Below are 22523 nucleotides of genomic sequence, written 5' to 3'. Positions count from 1 at the left end.
TTTCATTTGAATCTTACCTTGGAGTTGGCATTATATCAGAAAAGCCAGCAGCCTGACCTGAGGATTAACAGATTCGCCCTCTCACTAAAAGCAATGTGCTTTTTGACTACAGGAACTGCAGCTGCACTTTAATCATCGGTGACTGGTTGATGGAGGTCAAGGGCGGGCCTTAGTGTCTTCCAGGCATACGATTGGCTGAACGTGTTCCAATTGTTGAAGAGCTTTCTAAGCAGCGTTTCGTGCCCATGTGAGATAAGGTGGATAACGTTTTTTTTAAATAAGACATTTAAAAGAAATTAATAATTTGTAATATTTCAATAATATTAATTTTTGTTTATTTGGACATACTTGAGAAACAGTTTGAGTTTCATATAGAAAATATAAAGTTTAAGAAGTGTCTTAATTATTTGCACACATATGGCTGTGTTCTACATGTTTTTGGTGGTGGTCGTTTTATTTATGTTAGCTTTGGAGTAATTTTATTGATGATTACTGTGATATCAAAACCAGAAACCACAAGTCAAATAAATTGGTATTAGACTACATTGAGCCATGCTTCCTTTCTTGTTTAGAGGGACTAAAATCTCCTTCCTCACGAGACCTCACATAATACCGCCTTAACTTTAGTAAACCAAGCAGTTGGCTGTAATTGATTTTGCGAACTATTATTTGAAGTCCTACAAACATAGTTAGAATCTAACGATAACGATAAGACACAACACTGAAGACAAATGAAAATGCTGGGAATATATTTATATATACACAAACACACTTTCAACGGGTATTTCTCACACTGTGCAATGGGCTACTTTATAAAAATGTGTTATACATTTTTAGTCAATTGTATTCACGGAGTTTCATCTTTGGTAAATTGAAATATGGAATATACTGTCTTAAAGGTCCCCTATCTGACAGCATCGCTGACGTGCGTTAAAGTTTTTTTCGCACCAGTCAAATTCTTTAATCACTTTTGCAAATAAAACTCCGCAAAAAACTCGTTTTCACAAACGAAATGACGACTTGTCTACATAAAGCTGCCACGACATTCAAAGTATGGCAACAATTGCCGTCTCTCGATCATGTGATGAACCCACCCTGTTAGCTAATTCAAGCTAATCATAGCTAATACAAGCTAATGCTAGCACCGAGCGTTGGTTGTGAACCGCTTAATGCTAACGGCCGAACACTTCAAAGGTTCAACCCGCTTAGCGCCCCGTCACCTCCCGCTGACAGTTCACCACAACAACCACTGACGTTAGCATTAATTAGCAGCTAGCCGCTGCGGCTAACTGTGCGGCGCACTTAGGGTCTAAAGCGACAAATGCCGTCGGGTTATTACCTTAACGCCGTTTTCCTCGCTGTCGACATGTTTGTGTCTCTGTCAGAAATGCGTATATATATTTGTTTTAATCAGCAACGGCTGTGTTGACGCAGCGGAGCCCCGGGACGCCGCTGCTCACTGGCGGGGAAAGAGTCGAGTGGGAACGGGCTGCAGCTTCCTTCCCCACTGCTGATAATGAAGAAATTTAGCATGCAACCTGGGGACGGGAAATGAATGGTTATGGGAAAGGTTAGAATTAGCTCGCAGTCTCTGTTGGTCAGAGAAAATGTGCTTATGACTCGCATGGAGAAAGTGATGTAATATTAGTTTTATGGCGTCATTTGTGTGGTTTCCCCTTACATCTGTTTCTCCAAGATTGAGTTCAACTTTGCCACATTTACATCGTAATATACAGTATTAGCTTTTAGATCTGAGGACTGGCGTCTTAAAATAGATTACAGTAGAGTAAAAATACAGACCCTCAAAGTCTCAGAGTGGCCCATACTCATTACTTGCAGATTAGATCCATTTCACAGATGGTGTAATGGTTATATAATAAGCACAAAAGGCCTTAGTGTTACAGCGGTAATAGTAAAGTTATCCCAACCAAAGACTGCATTGATATCTCTCCCCTCCCCTGGTTTGTTGTCGAATAGTGTCAGATATCGAAGAAAAGGCAATATTTATCATAATTTTTGATTCCTGAGTGGAGACATTAACATAACTGCTTGATACAGTGAAAAAAATCACGAAGAAGGCTAATGGGGCAATCTTTGACTTTCCTGATGTAAAAAATAGGAATAAACTGACAATAATAATTAAAAGCTTCCACTTCCTTACATCAAAAAGGCATATATGACAAGAACATTAATTATAAAGAAAACACACCCAAGTGCTAAAAATGCTTTATTACAAAATTGTGAACAATTCTTCAGCAAAATATTGTTTAGGCTCTTTAAAACCCAACCAAGTTGCATAATTTTGAGATATTTTTCCAAAACAAACTTCCTGTGTTTGCATAGAGCATATGATTTGATGTAAAACTCCTGAATCAAGTGTAATTCAATAGATTAATAATGTAGAAGTGCTTTGAAGAAATCAATACAGTCATAACTTGTAGAAATGATACCCCTGTAAATGAGAACGCATCAGTTGCAAATAAAGTTTATTTTGCAAGGCACATAAGTTGGTATTATATACTTTTAAAAGACACATTCACACCAACGGTCTTCAAACATTTCAAAATATCTATTACAGGTGCCACAGACAGTGGCCAGTTATGTTTAGTGTGCTAAGACGAATGTGAAGATTTCACCAGCGGCAGATGACACCGTGCTCCATATCCACACTCGTGTCATTCCCTTGGCTACCTATGAGAAGTGTGCAATTCATTACAAACAAAGGATTGTGCACAACAAGACAACATGAGACGTACAACTGTGTGCAGTGTTGAGAAGAAAATTAAAAACAAGCAAACAAGACGAAGACAGTGCTTTGTTTGCTTAAGCTTGGGCGTGTGAAAATGGGAGTAATTACCTTGGCTATTAGGCCTCCTACCGTAGCACGAGCCTGTTTCTCACAGGGCATCCCGATGCAACAGAGGAAGCGTTGAACAAGCACTTTTTTAAATTGCGGGGTCATTCTTTTGAAAAACAAAATGTACATCGCTGTCCAAACACAGACAACTACACTTTCAAAGTTTATGGCAGAATGTCTTTGGCAGAATTTTAAAGAAAATAAACAAGGCAACAATTCTATTACACTATGTAAAATAATTAACAGTGTTTTGCTTTCACTTGTGATCATAAAGAATAGTGTAAACATGGCGTAATACCACTGAATATATTTTGCATTTGCTAAGCGTCGGCCTATACTGTACTTGTAACAACTCCTCAGGTTTGTGTGCTTATCCTAGCGAAGATGAATGCAAGATCATAATACAATTATCAGTACAAATATATAAAAGTGTCTTGAGCAAATCTTGTTATTTCAATTTAAATTACGGTTTGTGTCTAGAAGAGGCTAAAAGCAAACCTTGCATAATATGTAATCCAACCTCTATTTAAAACATACAGTGTATGTTCCTGCGATTTGTCAAAATAAGGTTTACATTTTATTTTTATTTTTACTTTTTTACACTTTAGAAAAAGAAAGAAAAAAAATCCCCCAGTAAAAATCTAACCTATAACTCGCACTGATCGTCCCAATGTTTACATTCTACCAGAACAGCAACCGTTACAGACTGGATATGGTACTAATAGAGAAGGTTCACCCATATTAGTCATTATTAGTGTGACGGGTGGCGATGTCATGGCTCTGATAAAAGTATCTGTCCATTCAATGTCCTCTTGGACATCTGGAGAGAACCAGCATCAAGCACAGCAACAGTGGCCCGTGTCTTACTGGTACCAGGGGGTCTTTCTGATCCAGTGCAGGGTGAAACCAGCATCTGTACGGATCTTGATAGAAGCCGCCTCAGCCTCCCTGACCGTCTCCTTCACAGACTGCATCAGGTTCTGAGCATTGTGGACCAACATCTCGGTAGCCTGCCGGAGAACAACGTGAAATACAATGAGAATGATGTGGGAATACCAAGAAGAGCTTGTGATCAGACTTGAGAGAGACCCCGCCCACCTGCTCAGACTCCTCTTCACTGATGTTGGTACGACCCAACATGGTGGCCTTGACCGTGGACAGGATTTTGAGCTGAGTGCTGATGGTGGGAATGCGCTCGCACACCTAAAACGAGGTCACAAAGTTAGAACAGGCCCAAAAAAAAAAGAGGACATCCTAGTCCTCCTTGATGAAAACTCCCTCAGATAAAGAGGATGGAACTGACCTGGAGCAGGTTGGTCCGGATACGCTTGTCAGTGCACTGCTTAGCCACCTCCTTGGCCAGCCGCGTGACTTCATCAGAAGCCTTGGCGATGTCCTTGGCACATTGGATGAGGGCGCGCTTGTTTCCGCCGCCTCCACGCACCAGACGAGACATCTCCGCCATGAGCAACGCCATTCGTTTGGCGGCACCGATGATGTCATTTCCCTGAGAGGTACGAAGGGAACAGAATCAATCTGTCGGTGCAGCGTTAAAAAAGTAAAAAAGTCCAGGATCCTTTCACAGAGTTCACTTACTTTACTGGACCATTTGCGGGCTTCATCGTGGAGCTGCCTGGCAGCTACCATCATGGGCTCGTTAACCATATCACCAGTCTGCTCGGGGAACTCCTCATCTTTCTCCTCTGGGGGAGGAGGCCTGGGGGGAGGAACCTCGCCCTCTGGAAGAGGAGGTTTGGGGGGTGCCGCCTCATCATTAAGCTACAAAGACAAGTTAAAAAAAAAAAAGACGATTTGGCAGTTTAGAAAAATATATCGATCATCTTCAAACGGTTTCGCCAAATTCAATTTAATACAAATGTGCTTGTTAAAGGGCTTACATTGAGCTGCTCCAGTTCAGGAGGAGGAGGTGGTGGGAAGTCTGGCTCCTGGGGTTGGAATGCCTCTCTGACCTTTGCCACTGCACCAAGGATCCTATAACCAGAGTCCAGAAAGCCTTTCTGCAGATCTGGCAAACAAGCAAGTTAATCGCTAATCAGAAGGTTTCACGTACACAAAAAACATCATCCTGAAACCAGTGATCAACGTCAACTTACTTGGATCGTGGATATTTCCAGCCACGGCTTTGGCATTCATCACCATAGGAGAGATCGTCTGGCTCAGTTCATCAGACGCGGCCTTCACCATTTCCCTGAATTTAGGATCCTCCGAGTTCTCCACCTCTCGCTTTGCGACCAGGAGGATACGGTTGGCTCTGCGGGCGATGCTGGTGGCGCCGGCGACCAGCATCTGAGGCTGATGGTTAGCCATGGCCAAGCGGCACTTTTCCAAGTCATTCTTGATGGCGTCTTCTGAGGCATCCAGCAAGGATTTTGTATCGATGGCCTCGTCCACCAAACCTGAAAAGCCACAACATGGCATAGGGATTCACTCAATGAGGAACAGTCAAAATCAGAATATTTGAAGCATCTTCAGGGACCTCACCGGTCATTTTCTCCACATTGTCAATCCATTGATTCTTCATGGTTTCAAAATGTTCGTAAGCAGCTTGGTTGCCGGGGTTTCTCAGCAGAATACGAGCAGCAGACACCACCTACGAAATATCATCATTGTGAGTCCAACGACAACTGCTGTAGACGTGGCTCATGCAGCGAGAAGCACTTTGTGCTTTGTAACTCGCGATGGAGAGCGGTGAGCGGACACAAACGGAACCCGATGGAAACACTAAACTGTTCCATACTTGCGGTGTCAAGTCCCTTGTTGACTTGACAGCTGCCTGGATTCCCTCCACCGTGCTTTTGTTGGCGGTACCGACAGCGGCGGCCTTCTCTGCTGTGGTGCCAAGCCTATTGGCGTGGTTCTGAAAGTTGGCAGCTCTTTCGTCAAAGACCTACACATGATAAAAAATTAAAAAAAGAATAAATAAATTATCCAAAAAGGGCTGTTGGAAATACAAGACTGTGAGGAGCAGAGGGGCCACTGACGTCATCTCTGTTGGGGGCTTCCAGAGGGGCGGTGGCAGCCACTGCAAGTAACTTGATGGGGGTGGTGGTGTCGCTGAAGATGTCAGACACCTCTTGAGTCATCGCCTCTTGCATCTTACCTTTTAGGTCCTAGAAGAAAGACAAACTGATATTATGACCGTCATTAAGGTGGCGCACTGAGATGCAGTGTGTTTCAAAAATAAAAATAAAAAATGTGTACAACAGCATAGGATTATGGTTAACTTGTACATTTTTATTTCTGAAGAATTTCTCTACTCCGCTAATCTGATGTTCGCTGTCTTGCAGATTGTAAACTCACATTCGGTTTGGACAACATTAACTTAAAACAATTCATTTTGTAGAGGCCACCTGTATTAAGTAACCATCAGAATGGCATTATTTTAAGAGTTTGAGACGTTTTATTAGTCTTGCTTGTAATATTTACCTCTTTTGACAAAGAACTCTTAGTGGAGTATTTTGCGATTATAGTTTCCTACACAACTAGTGACCAGCAGAGAGAGCTATTTCTCCATTTCCCTGTATGAATCCTGATCTATTGCTTTAAAGCTGCATGTTGGAATGAGAACGACTGTTGAGTGAGCGTAGTCTTACTTTTAAAGCTTCCTGGAGCTGCTGAGCAACAGCTCGTGCCTGAGGCGAATCCCCTTCGCCACGGGCCGCCAGGTCCGCCAGCTGGGCCATAAGCTGCTCCACTTGCTCACACTTACCAAGCAGCTCCTGCCTGTATGGCCCGAGCAGAGCGTTGGCCAGCCTGCGGCCCTCAGCCACCAGCCCGCGGATGGCAGCCTGGCCTGAATCCACAAGCACATGCATATGTAGATTAACATAGATTTTGATAAAGAACATTTTCCTTGTGTTGCTGATAAACAGCCACGTCTTTGTAACATCTGCACTAACGAAGGGCAGAAAAATAAAGGAGATAAAAGGTAAATCCTCATAATAATAAGCCTGAAGCATAGGTTTTTGATTGTAAAATGATAAATTAAACACCAAAATAATGAATTATTTCAGCACTAATTAACTTTCAGTTGTGCTTTTTAAGACCCATGACCACCTTCTGAAAATAGCTCCCCATTGCATACTTTGTAGTTGTGATATTTTACTGCTTGTATCAATACTCGAGCCCAAGCTGCTGCTTTGATGCAGGCTTTGTACAAAGATAGCCTCCAGGCAGCTTCATTACAAACATTAAAGACGATGCGGGAGAGATCGAGAGTAAGGGAAGTGGGGAAGGATGGGCGGTGGACTCACCCACGCCGCTGTCATCCACGGTGGGATTGTCAATCCAGCGCTGCGCCTGCTCAATCTTCCCTTCCAAGTGAACAGCTGCCTTTGCAGGCCTGCTGTTGGCCACAGCTTTGCTGGTCTTGGACTGCAAGTTCTGCAGAGCTGTTGCGATCTGTTTAGCCAAACCTCTGGCTTCAGGAGTGTCACCCTTACCCCTATGAGGAATTAAAACACAGCAGAAACGGTCTTAGGTGGTGCTGAGATGAGGCCTGTAAATAGCCAATTACAGTTAGAGAGCAAATAATAATCGGCAAGTAATCAAAACGAAATATAAATAAAGGCATAAATGCTTACTGTCTTCTGAGATCAGACAGTTTGGCAGTCATGGCAGCAATCTCTCCAATAGACCGCAAGATGTCGTCTCTTTCTTTTGGGTCCTCAGACATGTCGGCAATCTTTTTGGCCTCTGTAAGCAGGGCCCTGATGTTCTCTTCTCCCTCCGGCCCGCCGTTAGGGTCCGCCAGCCAGTTCTGCAGGGGGCAGGAGACACCATCAGACACTTCCCCATCCAGGTCTCAATGCTCGTTTTGTGAGGCTAAACAAGTTGAATGACTCACCTGTGCAGCATCGATCCTTTTGGCGATTGCCTGCTTGGAGTTAGTCATGGCCTCCAGCTTGCGAGCAGCATTTTCCACCTTGCCGGTTAGCACGTCAAGCCCCTGGGAAACCTGCTGCGCCTTCTGCATGGCGGCCGCGGACGCCCCGTGACCTCTGGGGTGGACAAAGAGAAATACTGGTCACGTCATGAGCTGCAGCGCAGTTGATTGTATGTCCAAAATCTTAAGCTTTATGGTACCCCGGTTTAGGAACAGTATTTTCTGACTTAATGCCTCAATTACCAGCACTTTACAGTTTCCAGCAGAGTAACCCAGCCGGGGGTTAAAGTAGATTATGGATTAATATCAGACAGCTGTTTTTAAATCGAGCGTGACTAAGGGTCCCTGGCGACAATCGGATTTCATCACATACTCTCTTACACACACACACTATAATCCCCTCACACTTCCTGCCTTACACTCTGTACCCTTGAGGATGGGATATCAGAGTACCGTGTGTAAAATAAAAATGTAACTTTGATAACGGAATCACATGGCAAATAAAAGACCGATATGAGGGGAAACATTTTGCCACGGTTGTGTTTAATGGTGTATGGGTTACCTGGCCCTCATTTCTGACACCTGGTCAGTCATCTGACCCAGAGTCTTGGCCGTGCCCACGATATCTCTGCGCTCTTTGCCAGCACACAGTTCCCCAACCTTCCCAGCTTCATCGAGGATCTGGCGGATGGCCTGCTCGCCTGCATCCCCTGCAGGCACAACACAAAGTCAGACACGTCACCAGACACCACTAGGTCATTGGCCGTAGCACAAGGTGAGGGGCGGCGGGAATAGTTTCAGGAGTAGGGTCTGGATGATTGTTACCTGATTGAGCGTTTGGATCCCTCAGCCAGTTCTTCGCCTGAGCCATCTTCGAGTCGATAAGCCCTAGAGCCCTCTTCATGGCTTCGGTGTCCTTTGGGTTTGAATACAACACAGAATACATGAATATCATAGAAGGGAAAATCAATGGAAGCAAAGACCACTGAGAAAGAGGAAACGCTATATTCTGTGAGAATGAGTTCAGAAATAAGGTCATGACTCATTGAAGCTGAGCTCAGAGGGTAAAGAAGTCCAGACTATAGTCATCATTTTGATCAAACCAGATGGTTAAAGTAAAAGAAACGCAGAGCAAAGTCCATGTTCAGCATCCTTAACATCCGTAAGGCACAACCACGCAGTACATGCCGGTTCCACATATCCTTCACAAATTCAATAACGAGCACGTCGTGTTATAAAAGCCAAAGAACTCTCCATTGTATCTCAATCAGAGAGGCTGGAAATACAACAATGCGTCCAGGAGCGGCTGACACAACGATAAGTTCTCTCATTGCCAAAGTCAGCAAAAACAAAGCGTAGGCCTGTGGGACACGGGGCAGCGCATGAATGAGTGAGCTCATTTTCCATGGTACAAAAATAGAAGACCAGAAAACACACATCACTATCCTTCATAGTGCACCGTGCATCCTTAACAAAGAGTTCAGCAAGAGTTAAGCAGATTAAGAACAAAACTCAAATCTCAAATCTCCTGCAGGCTTTGAGAATGTTTACCACAAAATATGTCCGAGCCCTCATATCAAGGTCTTTGCCAAAAAGACAGAAAACTTTTGGGGTTTGTTTGAATACCTGAGAGTATGGATTAACACATCAGAACAAAAAGGAGGGAAAAAACAGGAAGTGCAAAGGTGCAATAGTCTGCTGTTCAAACAAGTACAGCTGCTCTTTTGTGTATAACCTCATGTGTGCGTGAGTGAAAAAGTGAAGTGGCGGACGGATAAATGTAGAATCTTTGCCCCTCCTGAATGCAAACATTCCTTACAGGCTTTGATTCAATAGAGAACAGAACTCAAGGTGTGGTTCAATGTATTAGTAATCCTATTTATGTAAAGAGAGGGTGTTTGAGAAAATAGAATCAGCAAACTGGGCCCTATATGTTGGATTAAAACAAAATCCAGACCAGTTCTTCAATGTGCTCTCTTCTTAGCTAGTCAAATACTAGTACTGATCAGAAAGGAGTTCTCATGAATAAATTCCCATTCAATACAGCATGAGTATGGTCAAGGTTGAGGACATGCATTCAGTGAGGTGTAGATGACATAGGTGGAGGACACGCAGATGTTGACACAAGAATGTAATGAAGCAAAACCAGGGGAGGAAAAAGACTACATTGATCAAAGATGTCTGCAGTTCAACCTGCTTGGCACAAAAAAAAACACATTCCATTTGCAGTTCATTGACTTCAAACTGGTAGTTTACTCCAACAGTAGGTAGTCACAATGAGCACACAATGGCACCACAAAGCACAAGACCGCACACACATCGGTCTGACATGCTGCTGCACAACCATGGGGAAAGAGAGGGGCGGCTTACCTTCTATAGGGGGTGAAGGGAGAAAGAAATGGTACAAAGAAAGGAAGAACCACATAAATACAAATGTTGAACTGGTCATAGCAGCTGAGAGCAACCAAAAAGAAGGGAAGGGGAAAACAAGAGTCAATGGGGGAAAAAGTGGCACAGTAAAGAGCAATGTTGACGAATGATGAGACACGAAAGAAGCAGAGCGTGCAGAGCAGAAAAAACACAAAAGAGCCTTAAAGATTAACCATCCCACATAGAGAAAGTTAAAGCAGTACTACTTTAATGAATCAAGCTTGAAATAAAGTCATTCTGAAAAAAAAAGAAAAAGAAAATACACCTAATGAGAATAACATCATTGGATGTTCTCTACAGTCGAAGGACTCCTGTCAAAGGCATTCTGGGAGTTTGTGCGAGCACAGGAGGAAGCATTTTTCGCTGATACAGACACTGGCTCCGGGTGGGATCCACAAATAATAATTCACAAAAACAAAGTGAAACACTCTGAGCAGTCTCTTGTTCTTCACATGTATTTATAACAACAGAGTGCGCACATTGGACCTTGATGGCCAAACAAAACAAAACAAAATGCAGTGTGTTTCAAAAATTGAAAAAAGCGTGTCTTTTTCGTACCTTGTTGGCCCAAGCGTCCTCGTCCCAGGACGTCAGCTGCAGCACTCTGATGATCTCGTTGATCTCGGCGCTCATCTTCTCGAAGGTGAAGTTGCGGTTCTTCAAGGACTCCTCCACCCCCTGGCTGCCGGATGTTTTGGTGGTCACAAAGATTTTGATGCCTGAAAAAACAAACATTTCAAAAAACGGACGAGAGCGAGTAGTCCCCCTGATGAATACCGCACTGGAATACGCGGTGCAGGTGATGAGTGGATACCTGAGATGAGGATGGGCAGAAGCTCTTTGACGGTGTTCATGGAGTTGACCAACATCACACGGTGCTCCTGGTGTGTGAGCTCCTGCTGTCGCTCGTCTATCATCTTTGCCATCTTCGTCATGCCTGGAAAAAGTGCACTTACTTAGGTCGCGTAAAGAAAGGTCGCATACAGAAAGGGATTCATGTTACATTTAAAGGCCTCTATTGAGGTATTGGAATGAAGCATCTGCCAGTCGGGGTTACTCGTTTTATTTGTAATGGAATGGAAGAATTACCGCTTTTGCTTTGGTACAGATTCTCAGGTCTACTTCCAGACTGCCAACAAAGCAAAAACTGAGGAAATGTCCGTTCAGGACTCCAAGCAGTAATCGGCAGACTGACCTGGTCCCAGGTTCTTGGTGTACGTGATCAAGTCCTCCATGGACTCCACCACCTCCGCCACCGTCAGGTACTCCAGGATGCCTTTGCACACACGGATTATTTTGCGCACCTACAAAGACGACAAGGTGAGACAAAAACAGCGTTGCATTCACAAATTACAGTGATTACACAAAGCCTCCCCCTCCTCCAAATACACTTTGACAATGCTGCCTGCAGACATTCCGGCCTCTTTGTCCCGTTTTGCCGCTTTGCACCGCTGGAGTAGCCGCTGTACAGAGCCACTCCCGAGCTGCATGGGAAAACATGAGTGATGACTCCGCCGACAGCGCTAGGACGCCGGATGTCAGCTCCCAGAGAGCTGATTTGCCACTTTTTTATTTTAGACTCCTTCCCTGGGAGGATGAGAGGGATGGGCCTGCAAGATTATACCCCTGCTTCAAGATATAGGAAGCGTGCAAGAAATATAGCGCCCCAACGACGTGCAAGGTATATTTATCGCCCTCTCGGTCTTTTTCATAAGCACTACAGCGGTCGACGGGTATGCGGGAATAGATACTGTCCTTATAGCAGGAGAGCCTGTTACAGCGGGCCTCTGCCGCGCTCAAGTGTCCATTAAAAAGACACTAAAGGCCTTTCAGCTCAGCTTCTGCTCAGTGAAAATCAATGGTACAGCTCTTAACACGGCCACAATAGACCATCTACTGTTCATTTCTCAACTTGATCTGCCAGATAGAGTAGTTTACCAACTGACCGATTTGACTGACCTTTTTTTTTCCCCCACCCAAGGTCGATGTCATTTCAGAATGAAGTACAGAGGAAATGATGTCGGACTCAAGCGAGTCAAAGATAAAGGCCAAGAGGCAGGGAAACCAATTTCTCCTCCGTCAGATGACTCGATGAACCAGAATTAAATTCACAGATGTCTCTGAAGCTGCTGAAGCCTAAAAGCCACATCCTACTAAATGCAGGAAATCTCAACATGGACGAGGTGTGGTGTAGTACACAAAACCGCTAAAACAGATTACAGCCTGACTCAGCTAAAAAATGTTGTTCTGGTGAACCGGTTTGTTAAATAAACGTTGGATTGAATGAATGAATACCTCGGCCTCGTCAAAGGTCAGGAGCAGGTCCGAGGTGCCAGAGAGGATACCCCGGGAGCCGTCGATGAGGTAATCCCGAGCAGGAACAGAGTATGGATCGGCTTTCAGCATGGAGGCCGCTTGCACCAGTTTAGTGCATGCGTTCTCCACTCTGTGGAAACAAACGAGACGCTGGACTTTATATTTCTATCATACAAAACTGATGAGCACATACATTTTATTAATGAAAATTCATTTGAATGTGGGGATTTTTAAAGCATACAAAAAGTTGAGGAACTAAGGATGATAGACAGTGTCATAAATTGTGTGGATTGCAAAAGACTGACTATTGTGTTTGGTCTATATAAACATAATTGACTCAAATTTGACTTCTGCAAGTCGAGTCTTGTTACAGAAAGGTTAAGCTTGTTCTCACAGGATGTGATTTGGACCCCAGGAGGCGAAGCTCAGGCTGACTTCTTCCCGATTGAACACGTTTTGTGGGTAAAAATGATTGATTGTTGCCTCCTGGGTGCGATACACTCTGAACTCCGGAGCAGGAAAAAAACCCTGCAAGCTCAGGCCTTTGATTTAGCGTCATACACACCTGCTGCATTGTATCAAGAAAGCCATTTTGCAAATAGAACATGCCACCAGGCAAGGGCCGACGCATCTTCTAGTTTCCACGGCATACTGCTCTCACTCTCCACATTTAGCAGTTTTTACATCTAGAGGAGCTCAGTTTTCTATACTTTGCAAATGGCAAGTCGGCTGTGTGTGTGTGTGTGTGTGTGTCTTTGGAGGGTCCACCGACAGTGTCCTTCAGTGTCCACTAGCGAGAAACAGCCATGAGCTACCCGGACCCCGGCAGACACTATATTTAGTGAAGGAGATGCATTCCAGCACATGTGCTGATGGATGACGACAGGGTGACGATCTGACTTTGAGGCGCCAAACGTGTTGAGCCGGGCGACCTGCGACTCCCCACGTGCTTCATCCCTGACCTTTGGGGGCTCCGCGGTAGCAGGTAGCAGTGGCTCTTAATTACGGGAGGCTGTATGAGTTTGGGGACCTTCTCCTTTAGGGTGAAGGAACTCCTCCCTAGGCAGAATACTATTTCTGTTTCACCACGGCACAATTCTGAGGCACTTAACATGCCGTGTCTGACCTTTGCTCGGACAAACCAGCCATTGCTGCAACAGATGAGAGAAACGGAGCCAGAGAGAAGCCAGTGGGTTCCTCATCTCGTAGAGAAAGCCACCATTTCATTTAAACAAAATAGTCGTGGCCAGATGACCGATGTCTGCAAAGCAATGTGTAATTCTGTGCTTACTTGATGAAAGCTGGTGGCATGTCCCTTTTCATGATCTGGTCCTCTGTGGTTTGTACAGTATCTTTGCCCACCTGAAGAAAAAAAAACAGAACAAATTATGCTTTAATGGAACGAGGCACTTCACATTAAAGACATTTTTCAAGGAAAGACAAGATTTTTTAATATGAAAATATTTTATTTATTGTTTCTAACTGACTTCATCCACCTGGAATTTGCTGGCTTAGGTTTCATCTTTTTCAGGGTCACAGGGGCCTGAGACTAGCCCAGCATGCACTGCGCTAAGGTCAAAGATTCCCAGTGCAGGTGATCAATCCATTACGGGCCGCGAGTTTGACATATGTGCATTACAGTATCAAAACAGATGCAGTACGTTGTGTGAGAGGAGGAAACTGTTCGGCAGGTAGCCGTGGTGAACAGTTGATAGCCCAGAAAGAAAGAACGTAAATGGATCACACTCCTAGTTGTGTGGAATCTGCCACCATACCACATCCCACCATATCATGGTTATATATCGAGACAACTTCTCCCTTTGTTTTTAACAACAAGGTGCGTTTTCCTTTTTAAAACCCGGAAATGGTGGCACAACAGTCTGCAGACAGGAACCAGCAGCCTCAGCCCCGATGACTGGTTCAACACCTAAACCTCTAGCAGGAAGTTACACAGCTGGTGTTAAAAACACCATTTATTCCCCTTTGGGACTTTTTTGTGTTTAAATCATGCAGATTTAAACACAAGTGATGTCCCGTTACTCTTCCAGTGAACAATTTGAGCAATGCAGCTGCTGGGGAGTGTGTGTGTGTGTGTGTGTAAGCGCAGTTATAATGTGTAAAGCAGCTGAACGTTGCCCCTCCCTCGAATGCCAAAATGACTCACCTCCCCCATCATGACCTCAGCTCTGCAGGGAGACTAGACTCACCCACGTCCGAACTGCCATGGACGAGAGACAACACACTTTCATGCCAGGGCACGGATCACGCCAACTCGGTTAAATGAGCCTCATCCCATAGCACATAGCTCCATAGCAGGGAGATGTTAAAGGGCTTTTCGTTGTTACATATTCATCACAACGCATACAAACCACAGGAGCGGTTACATCCCCGTCAGAGACACCGTTTAGCAATATAGAACATTTCCAACACGTTTCCCTCTGCTGACAAAACAAGCAATGTATCTGGGCTCCGGGAAATGCTAATGGCCCCGTTTTGGAATGAATTAAAGATGGTTTGCAGACTAAATGAATTGATTATTTGGAAAAGGCCTTCTGTAAATTAAAAAGGTTAGACGTGGTCTTTGTAGAGCGTCCCTAGAGGGCCATGCAACATGTCGTTCCAGATGGTCGCCGTGGAGGTCTGTAACGGAGCTGTGTCTCCTCTCTCCAGCTAACTGAGGGGTTAGAAATTAGGGCCAAAAAAGTTCAGGCCAAATTAAAACTGGAGCTCAATGGAGGCTGTCCCCCTCTGAGCAAAGCGACGGTATGCATACGCCAATTCGACATTCCAGCAACAGGTCGCACCGGACAAAAGCCGACACACAACTCAACTAAAGCTGTTCAGCTAAAGGGTCACGGAGCCGCGATATCGGGGCCCTGACAGAGTCCTTAACACTGTGAGTGATGGGGGACACAGCAATCTGCTTTAACAAAGTAAAATCACTCTCCTGCCTTGTGACTTCTGATATTCGAGCAAAAAGTGTTATCAATGCTTCTAATCCATTTGCAATTTGCTGCAAAACATTTGTACTTTGTGGTAGAGTTTCAAATGCGTTTTATCAGTCTTTGGCAAGATGTTTGTAAGCCGCATCTCAGTGTTTCCCTGCTGCAGACTGAGGATTCTTATATTTTCACAAAGATAGTAAAGTAAATCCTCTCTCACTCCATCTAATGCTTCATCATGTTTATGCGATGTACGATGACACAACAAATTACACACCAGCAAAAACAGTAAAGAACAGAAATCTGCAGTGAAACAGCTACTTCTCTTTTCAGAGTTCATCAACGGCTTGGATAATATGTTAGATATAAACTTTATGGTTGACATTTACCATCAAGGTTTTTTTTTTTTTTTTTACTTGTGAAATTTCCTCATCATGCACTTTTTTGCAAATTGCGTTATGACCTTGATACTTTTTCAAGGCATCTGAAAAACTTGTTTGACAACAATTTAGTAATCTCACAGCGGAAGAAAAGAGAACAACGGTAAGATTTTTATGAGATCAAGTTCAGACATGACCTAAACTGAACACAAGACTTAACAGTGGGCCAATAATGTGGAGGCCATAAGCCAATTCAACCAGCAGTGAGTCATTTTCTCCCCCAAAAACATGGCAGCCGAGGATCTTGGTTCTGTAATGCAGCAGATCCTCTGTGTCCTTTTCCTGCCTCCCACCCACCCACCGACCCCCCCCCCCCCCCCCCCACGGAGCCGCTTCCTTCTGTCCAAGCTTCAAAAACAGTCGGCAGCCAAACAATTTGCTGCAAAAATAGAACAGTGACCCGGATTCCGAGGCGTTGTTGTCAAGCAGTTGCCCGGACTATATTATTTTAAGCCCCTATTTAAGATTTTTTTAAACACATTTGATAATTTCACTGAACTTGACGTTGCACTTCACACCTCAAAATGGGGTGAAAACCTCCATCTCTAGTTCCCAAAATAGTGAAGACAGGAAACGCATGGGGGAGCGGAGGACAGGCTAAGCGGCCTAACCGCAACACAAATATCCTGTTCCTTGTATTAGATTACCGCAACCGCTTTCAAAAGAAGACATTCACTTCCACCTTCTACTTCAAAACGTTTCACTGCTTCAGTGTCATCTTCTTCAAAGTTGTCACAAGTCGCGCCCGTAAGAGGAAACAGCGACCTTCCTTTCACCATTCCGGCGGGGCGCCGCCGTGAAGCAGCTTGATGGAGTGGCCGCTCCTCGAGAGAACAGACCCCGGCTTTGTGGACGCCAGACCCATCGCTCTGCTGGGAGAAGAAAGGCCGCTCTGAAAAGCCTCTCGGCTGCCCAAAACACTGCCCGCCTTTCACACGCCGGGTCGCTTTTAGCGCAACGCAGCGTTCGTCATGGCGACTACCAAGATCTCAGATTCTAATCAAGTCCGGGGGAGCCTGCCGCCCTCAGCAATGGCCGACAAATAAACGGTGTGCTTTTCCCGCACACAGAGGTTTATGTCTTGGATGTGACCTCTGTAGTCTGATGAGACGCGGCAGCTCTCGATCGATTGCCTCAGAAGAAGGAAGTGCTGCGTTCTGCGATATCAAATGACTTTGAAACAACAGTGATTCGCTGAAGGTCAGCGGCTTTCTCCTGCATCCCACGCCGTTGATTCATTTGGTTACAGAAAGAAGCTTTGCATGTGCCGTCCGAGGCGATGAGAGCCACTAATCAAACGACCCACTCGCAGCCAGAGAGACTGGATCACAGCTATCCAGCTCGAGTTACGGGCGCTTAGCAGCTCGTACAGTGTTACTGGGCAGCGGCAGTCGGCCGCTTCGAGAGAAGAGGGAGAGTCACCACAAGGTCATACTGGTGGGTGGTATGAAAAAAGTCCAGCAACCAACAGTGTTTTTATCGTCGCTGTAATATTTCCGGAAAAAAAGAGACAGCCTGCTGCGTTAGATCGTTTGTTGAAGGCAGTCGGGGGGGGGGGGGGGATTTCCCTTCACCGACTCACTCCCCTGTTCCCTGACAGCTGCCGGGTCTTCCTGTGTTGGCTTCCAGCGTTTCCTCATGTATTCCCCGCTCCTGCGCGAGCTCCTATACAGTCACATTTTCACGGGGTTGATGAATCCACACGCACAGCGGTGCATTTTCCGATGAAGGCTAGGATTATGTCTAGATTATGGGGCGATGGTGGCGCATGGAGTAATGTGATGCGGTGGGGGCCGCAAGGTTGATCGTTCGAATCCCAGCTGCTCCATATGCCATGTCGAAGTGTCCCTGAGCAAGACACCTGACCCCCTATTTGCTCCCCAGGTAAAATGTAAGCCTTGGGTTACAATCCAATGCAAGTCGCTTTGGATAAACGCGTCAGATAAATGACATGTAATGTAATGTCTCGCCAAGGCGATGGTGAGCAGCGTTCAATGATTTGGCAGGTAACAGGAAATGTTCTCTCTTGAATGGCTTTAAGCAGTTTAGTTAATAAACACATTTGTTTCCCGTCTGTAAGGGATTAAAATGACTCTTCAAGGTCAAGATCAAATACTGATTTTTTTTAATGTTAGTGAGGATTATAGCAGCAACAAAGTTTTAAGTACAGGACCCCAAATGTGTTTTTTCTGCACAAGTAAAATATTACAGTTAAGTCACACTTCCAGTAGGTGGTAGGTTTATTGGCATTGTTGTTGCGTAAAGCGCCATAGTATTTTGTAACCTCAGCAACATTGCAGAAGATTAACTGTAGAGCCACAGACCTGGTGAGAACCGGAGAACCAACACGCACTACTTGATCTGCTCCAGGACCCTTCATCACTGACATTATTTTCTTTATCCGACCCTCGTCTAAAAAAAAGGGGCGGTAAATATAATGAAGAACACCAGGTCTGAAATAAAAAAGGCCTGAAAAGTAAACCTAAAAGAAGGACCGCTCACACAGGGATGCATGTTGTTCTTCCACTCAGCCCTGCAGGATAACACAATCACAGAGTACACAATACAAACATTTGTATGCCTATTTAGCTGGGAGGTTCTCGGGAATATTTAATTTAGCAAAATTACGTCATCTACTGAGAATTTCTTAGTTGTAATGGTTTCATTATGACAAACATATCGTCAAACTTAGATGGTATAATGTTGAGTCACCAGACGTGGGGAAATGAAAGAGCGAACACCAAATTTGGTTTGGCAAGTTGAGCGCATCGACACAGTTTGATATATTTTTTTGTCTCCCTTGCACAAGACATTTTTTTGCAATAACCACGAGGCGTTATTGTTGCACAAGTACTAAAACACAACAGCTCTCACAACCACTCAACAATCATCAACAGGTCAATTCACTACAGTTAGCCACATCGCGTCAGTAAAGACATTCGCTGCAATCGGGGGTAAAACTCACAGGCAAAGATAGAGCTGACATGAACAGAGGTGGTTTGTCTCACGGCTTTTCATGCCATTGTTTCATGCAAACTGTTCATTCAAAAGGATCAGCTTGACCCTCTTCTGAGCAGGCCAGGGATGCATTGCTGCTTGCTGGAAATTCCTCACATTCCACGCATTCATCTTTAATTGAGGTCTGGCTCATTGTCTCAATAGATGCTGAGCACCAGCGAAGGGTCTCAGTGAGACCAAACATATTTGACTCTTGCGTTCATGCTCGTTTAAAATGCATAGTTTAAAAACACATGGTATGTACACAAGGGCTGACCATTTATAGCCACACATCCTGTATGACAACATTGGGCCCGTAAATAAATCATTTACAAAGTCTGAAAATTTGTCACAAAAAGAGCACCAGACCTCATCATACAAGCATTTAAGAGCACCCTAAAAGCACATCTCCCTTTTCTTTCTCAGCAATGTAAAGCAACGTGATGACCATTAGAACATTTCCATTGAAAAAATAGTACTGTAATCCAATTTACAATCATATTTAAGGTCATCCAAAATCCACCCTTGATGAACTATGAGTCACAAGGGACAACATGTGGTAGTTTCTGATACTCTGGAGCAATATAATTAGATAGCAACATCCCTTTCTCTTCCAAGAAGGATCGTTTCCTCTACACAACACTTAAGTGAATCATGTTTATAAAAAAACTTGTCCTGGAAAATATAAAAGATAATCAGTCAAAGTAGATGATAACCAGACAGTGTATGACTTACACAGCACTGGTCAGAAGTTAATTACATCTGTCCCTGAACTTCAAATATATCATCATATCAACATCGTCCATGTTGTAGTGTTGTTACGGCAACAGGAAATAATTACAGGCCTTTCCATACATTCATGCTTATTTTGGAAACATCTGATCACAATTGAGAACGTCCACAGAGCCAGGATAATTTAGCCCCACACGAGTTGGGTTTGCACAGGATGTTTTCATGCTAACAAGCACTCAATGACTTCACCTTAGCTACCGGCTAATGTTTCAAGCAACATCCATCCATTCATTTGTTTGAAACTCTGGGAAGATTCCCTTTTAAAAACAAGCAAGGACACTCATATGAAAAAGTATACATCATTTTGTGCCAGGATTTGGCTATTTCTACATCTACTGCACACAAAGCAACACGAGCATTTATGTGGAGTCATGAGACCACCTGATGGATGCACGTCCTAAATATTCACTCTCCTTTTGTAGGTCCTTGTCTGCGCCTTTTAGCGATTTGATGTTGTGCTCCCTTCCCTAGATGGTTGTTGGTTCAGGGCAGATAGCGCACACCAAAGATCAGGGCACTGGCAGTTAATACCGTGTGGGTTCATCTTGGAGCAACAAAAGGCTTGGAATGGAGTCCACTAGCTTGAAAGGGTTACGGGTAATAAAACCTTCTAATTAAACCGCACGTTAATAGCAGGCAATACATTTCCACAGGAAGGGAGAAGGCAATCGTCCAAAATTTACCTCGCAACAACCGCAGGGCCGACAGAGGTTACACACATGAACCGAGTCTGCCTCAATTTGTTCTCCATCCCTTCTTTTCCCAAAGAGACACTATATTCTCCCTGCTTCCCTTGTGAGAAACTTTTGTGTAAGGGTTTAGAACTTGAGGAAACGACTTTGTCATTTCCTCAATTTCAGCCATGATGGTTCAGATGTGGCTCAGAGGAACCCCGCCGTGGTGGAGTCTTTCACTGTCCTAAATAGCATTGAAACCACAGCTGCATCTGGTCAACGGGGCGCACGTAATTCTAGAAAAGGCTGTCTGGGAATGTATAACCAATAGCTCAAAAAACCTTTTAATTAAACGGCATGGGCAAAAAAAAACTAGATGTGACAATGTATGAGCACATGCCACAGTGAGTCAAAACTACATCTTATTCAGAATATATCATATTTTTGTTAAGTTTGTGAGTTGTCAGGTGCTCTCAAAGCCAATTCAATCTAAATATTGTGTTGTTACAACTTTTTGGTATCAAAACGCTGTATGTGAATAGCACATATTCCTCATCAGGTCACGGAATATCAAAATAACTGCTTTGACACACACTTGGTGATGGATGCATCCCGTGCAACATACAGGAGTCTATGAGGGTGTGCTTGAAGTTTTGTTTGCAAATAATATGCAGTTTCTACTCACTGGCACATTTCAGTGATTTTATTTGATTTACATACAAAAAATGAAAAAAGCAGGAACCTTCCGGTACCCGCCCCTGGCTCACACACAAGGCGGAGGTGCCTACGCCGCTCCACGGGGTGGTGGCATATTTTCAAGGGGAAAAGGGCGTCACTGCACTTTGCCCCGAGTCAAACGACTTCAAGAAACTTTTATTATTTGTAGTGTCCCAGCTATCCCACGACAGGAGGTACGCGGACGAGCGTGTTGCGTTTCGACCTTTGGCGGTGACGTTAATTGGCGCGAGGACGGCGTGGGACAAATAAAAAGAGCGACAGGTAGCCCGACTTCTACGCGTCATTAACGCCCGAGTTGAGGACGGAGAGAATGAGAAAGTTACTCACACGAACGAGGTTGCTCACGGCCGCCTGCACGGCAGCCACCGGCGCCGTCAGGTCCGGGATAGCCTTCCCGTCCACTTCACCTTCTTCGTGCATTATGACCAGATGGGATATCTGTTGGGCCACCGGCTCCAGGATGCTTTCTATCGTCTTTGTGTGGAAAACCGGCATGGTGACTACTTTCTACCGCTATCCAAGAGAGAATTAAGTTAAAGTGTTTTAATCCCGAACTTTAAAAGCCTAAAAACTCCGGATAGTTCTTTTTGTTTTGGGGGGGGGGGCAGTTTCACCCTGCGGTATGAACACAGCAACTACTCCCCGTGAAAGCGTCAACGTGAAAAACGGCCGGACGGGAGAGCGAGCGCGAGCAACCTATACGTCAAGCTCAGCCTTTCTGCCCCGCCGACCAATCAGCGAGCGGGAAGGAAACTCCCTCCCAAGCGTACGATTGGTCGCTTCGTGGTGCCGCTCCGCATCGGTTCCTCCCACATCCCCACAGGCGAGTTTGCTCGAGATCCGAGGTGCTCCCTCAATTACGTAATGGATACTCATGCCCTAAAAAGGGAAATATGTGTCTACTGTTTGTGAGGAGTAGATTCCAGCCGCTGGAAATGACTTAGCCAGACAAGTTCTGGCTTTGGCACTTCCAACGCGGACATTGGAGCGAGGCATGATAAGAGGCATAAATGCAGACGTCATGGAAAACAACCATGCCAGATCAGGATATTCCCAATGAAATTCAAGATGCATGTGGAATTGAATCATACAATAGGACAATTAAATGTTTATTCGCTGATATTGTGATCATTGCAGACTCTGTCACCTTCTCTGGAAGCTTGTATCTCAATTAAGATCCAATAGAATGGAACAAAATGAAGAAGAAGCTCCAGTGAGACACACACGTGGTGTCATTTCACTGATGAAAAAACTGAATTTCTTTGACACTTATTAAAGAATAACCACACACACAGACAATACTTAACAAACTCACGCTGCTTCGTCAAGAGTGGCCCAAGGGAAAATGGCAAATTGTCATTGCAGTCTCGTTCTCAAATTCCCTCACTGAAATAACAATAATTCAGAAAACCAACCAACTGCCAAGTAAAC

At 44.5% G+C, this 22523-nt stretch overlaps 2 protein-coding genes across 3 annotated transcripts in view; both read right to left on the bottom strand.

Annotated features, from left to right (window-relative positions):
* adkb (adenosine kinase b) overlaps positions 1-1624 on the bottom strand; it is an 86346-nt gene extending 84722 nt beyond the window's left edge. The window contains exon 1 of one of the 2 annotated variants that reach the window (XM_037463021.2): positions 1340-1624. In XM_037463021.2, the coding sequence (XP_037318918.2) occupies positions 1340-1368 (29 nt within the window). In that variant the 5' untranslated portion in view covers positions 1369-1624. Of the gene's footprint in view, positions 1-17; positions 112-1339 lie in introns of those variants that run through there. The other variant, XM_037463022.2, reaches the window with a different exon arrangement.
* An 845-nt stretch (positions 1625-2469) lies between these two features.
* On the bottom strand, positions 2470-21722 carry LOC119212951 (vinculin). Its single transcript, XM_037463839.2, has 21 exons — positions 21420-21722; positions 13801-13871; positions 12489-12639; positions 11389-11497; positions 11008-11130; positions 10752-10912; positions 8589-8679; positions 8326-8473; positions 7725-7878; positions 7462-7637; positions 7132-7322; positions 6472-6671; positions 5860-5988; positions 5616-5765; positions 5360-5468; positions 4972-5274; positions 4756-4883; positions 4454-4636; positions 4161-4364; positions 3956-4060; positions 2470-3867 (listed from the first exon to the last, which is right to left on the bottom strand). Exons 1-21 carry the CDS (start codon positions 21585-21587, stop codon positions 3721-3723), a joined length of 3201 nt encoding a protein of 1066 aa, XP_037319736.1. The 5' UTR covers positions 21588-21722; the 3' UTR covers positions 2470-3720.
* Between the last annotated feature and the right edge of the window lie 801 nt (positions 21723-22523).

The sequence above is a fragment of the Pungitius pungitius genome, chromosome 21, assembly GCF_949316345.1.
Source record: "Pungitius pungitius chromosome 21, fPunPun2.1, whole genome shotgun sequence".
Lineage (NCBI taxonomy): Eukaryota > Metazoa > Chordata > Actinopteri > Perciformes > Gasterosteidae > Pungitius > Pungitius pungitius.
This window is presented reverse-complemented; position numbering and strand designations above follow the sequence as displayed.

What these genes read in the sequence shown, in the direction of transcription:
- LOC119212951 (XM_037463839.2), bottom strand. Translation starts at nt 21,587, where the DNA reads ATGCCGGTTTTCCACACAAAGACGATAGAAAGCATCCTGGAGCCGGTG. An exon ending in CACCAAGAACCTGGGACCAG is followed by an intron (nt 11,131 to 11,388) that starts GTCAGTCTGCCG and finishes CACTTTTTCCAG; the next exon opens with GCATGACGAAGATGGCAAAG. An exon ending in CAAGGGACTTGACACCGCAA is followed by an intron (nt 5,469 to 5,615) that starts GTATGGAACAGT and finishes GATATTTCGTAG; the next exon opens with GTGGTGTCTGCTGCTCGTAT.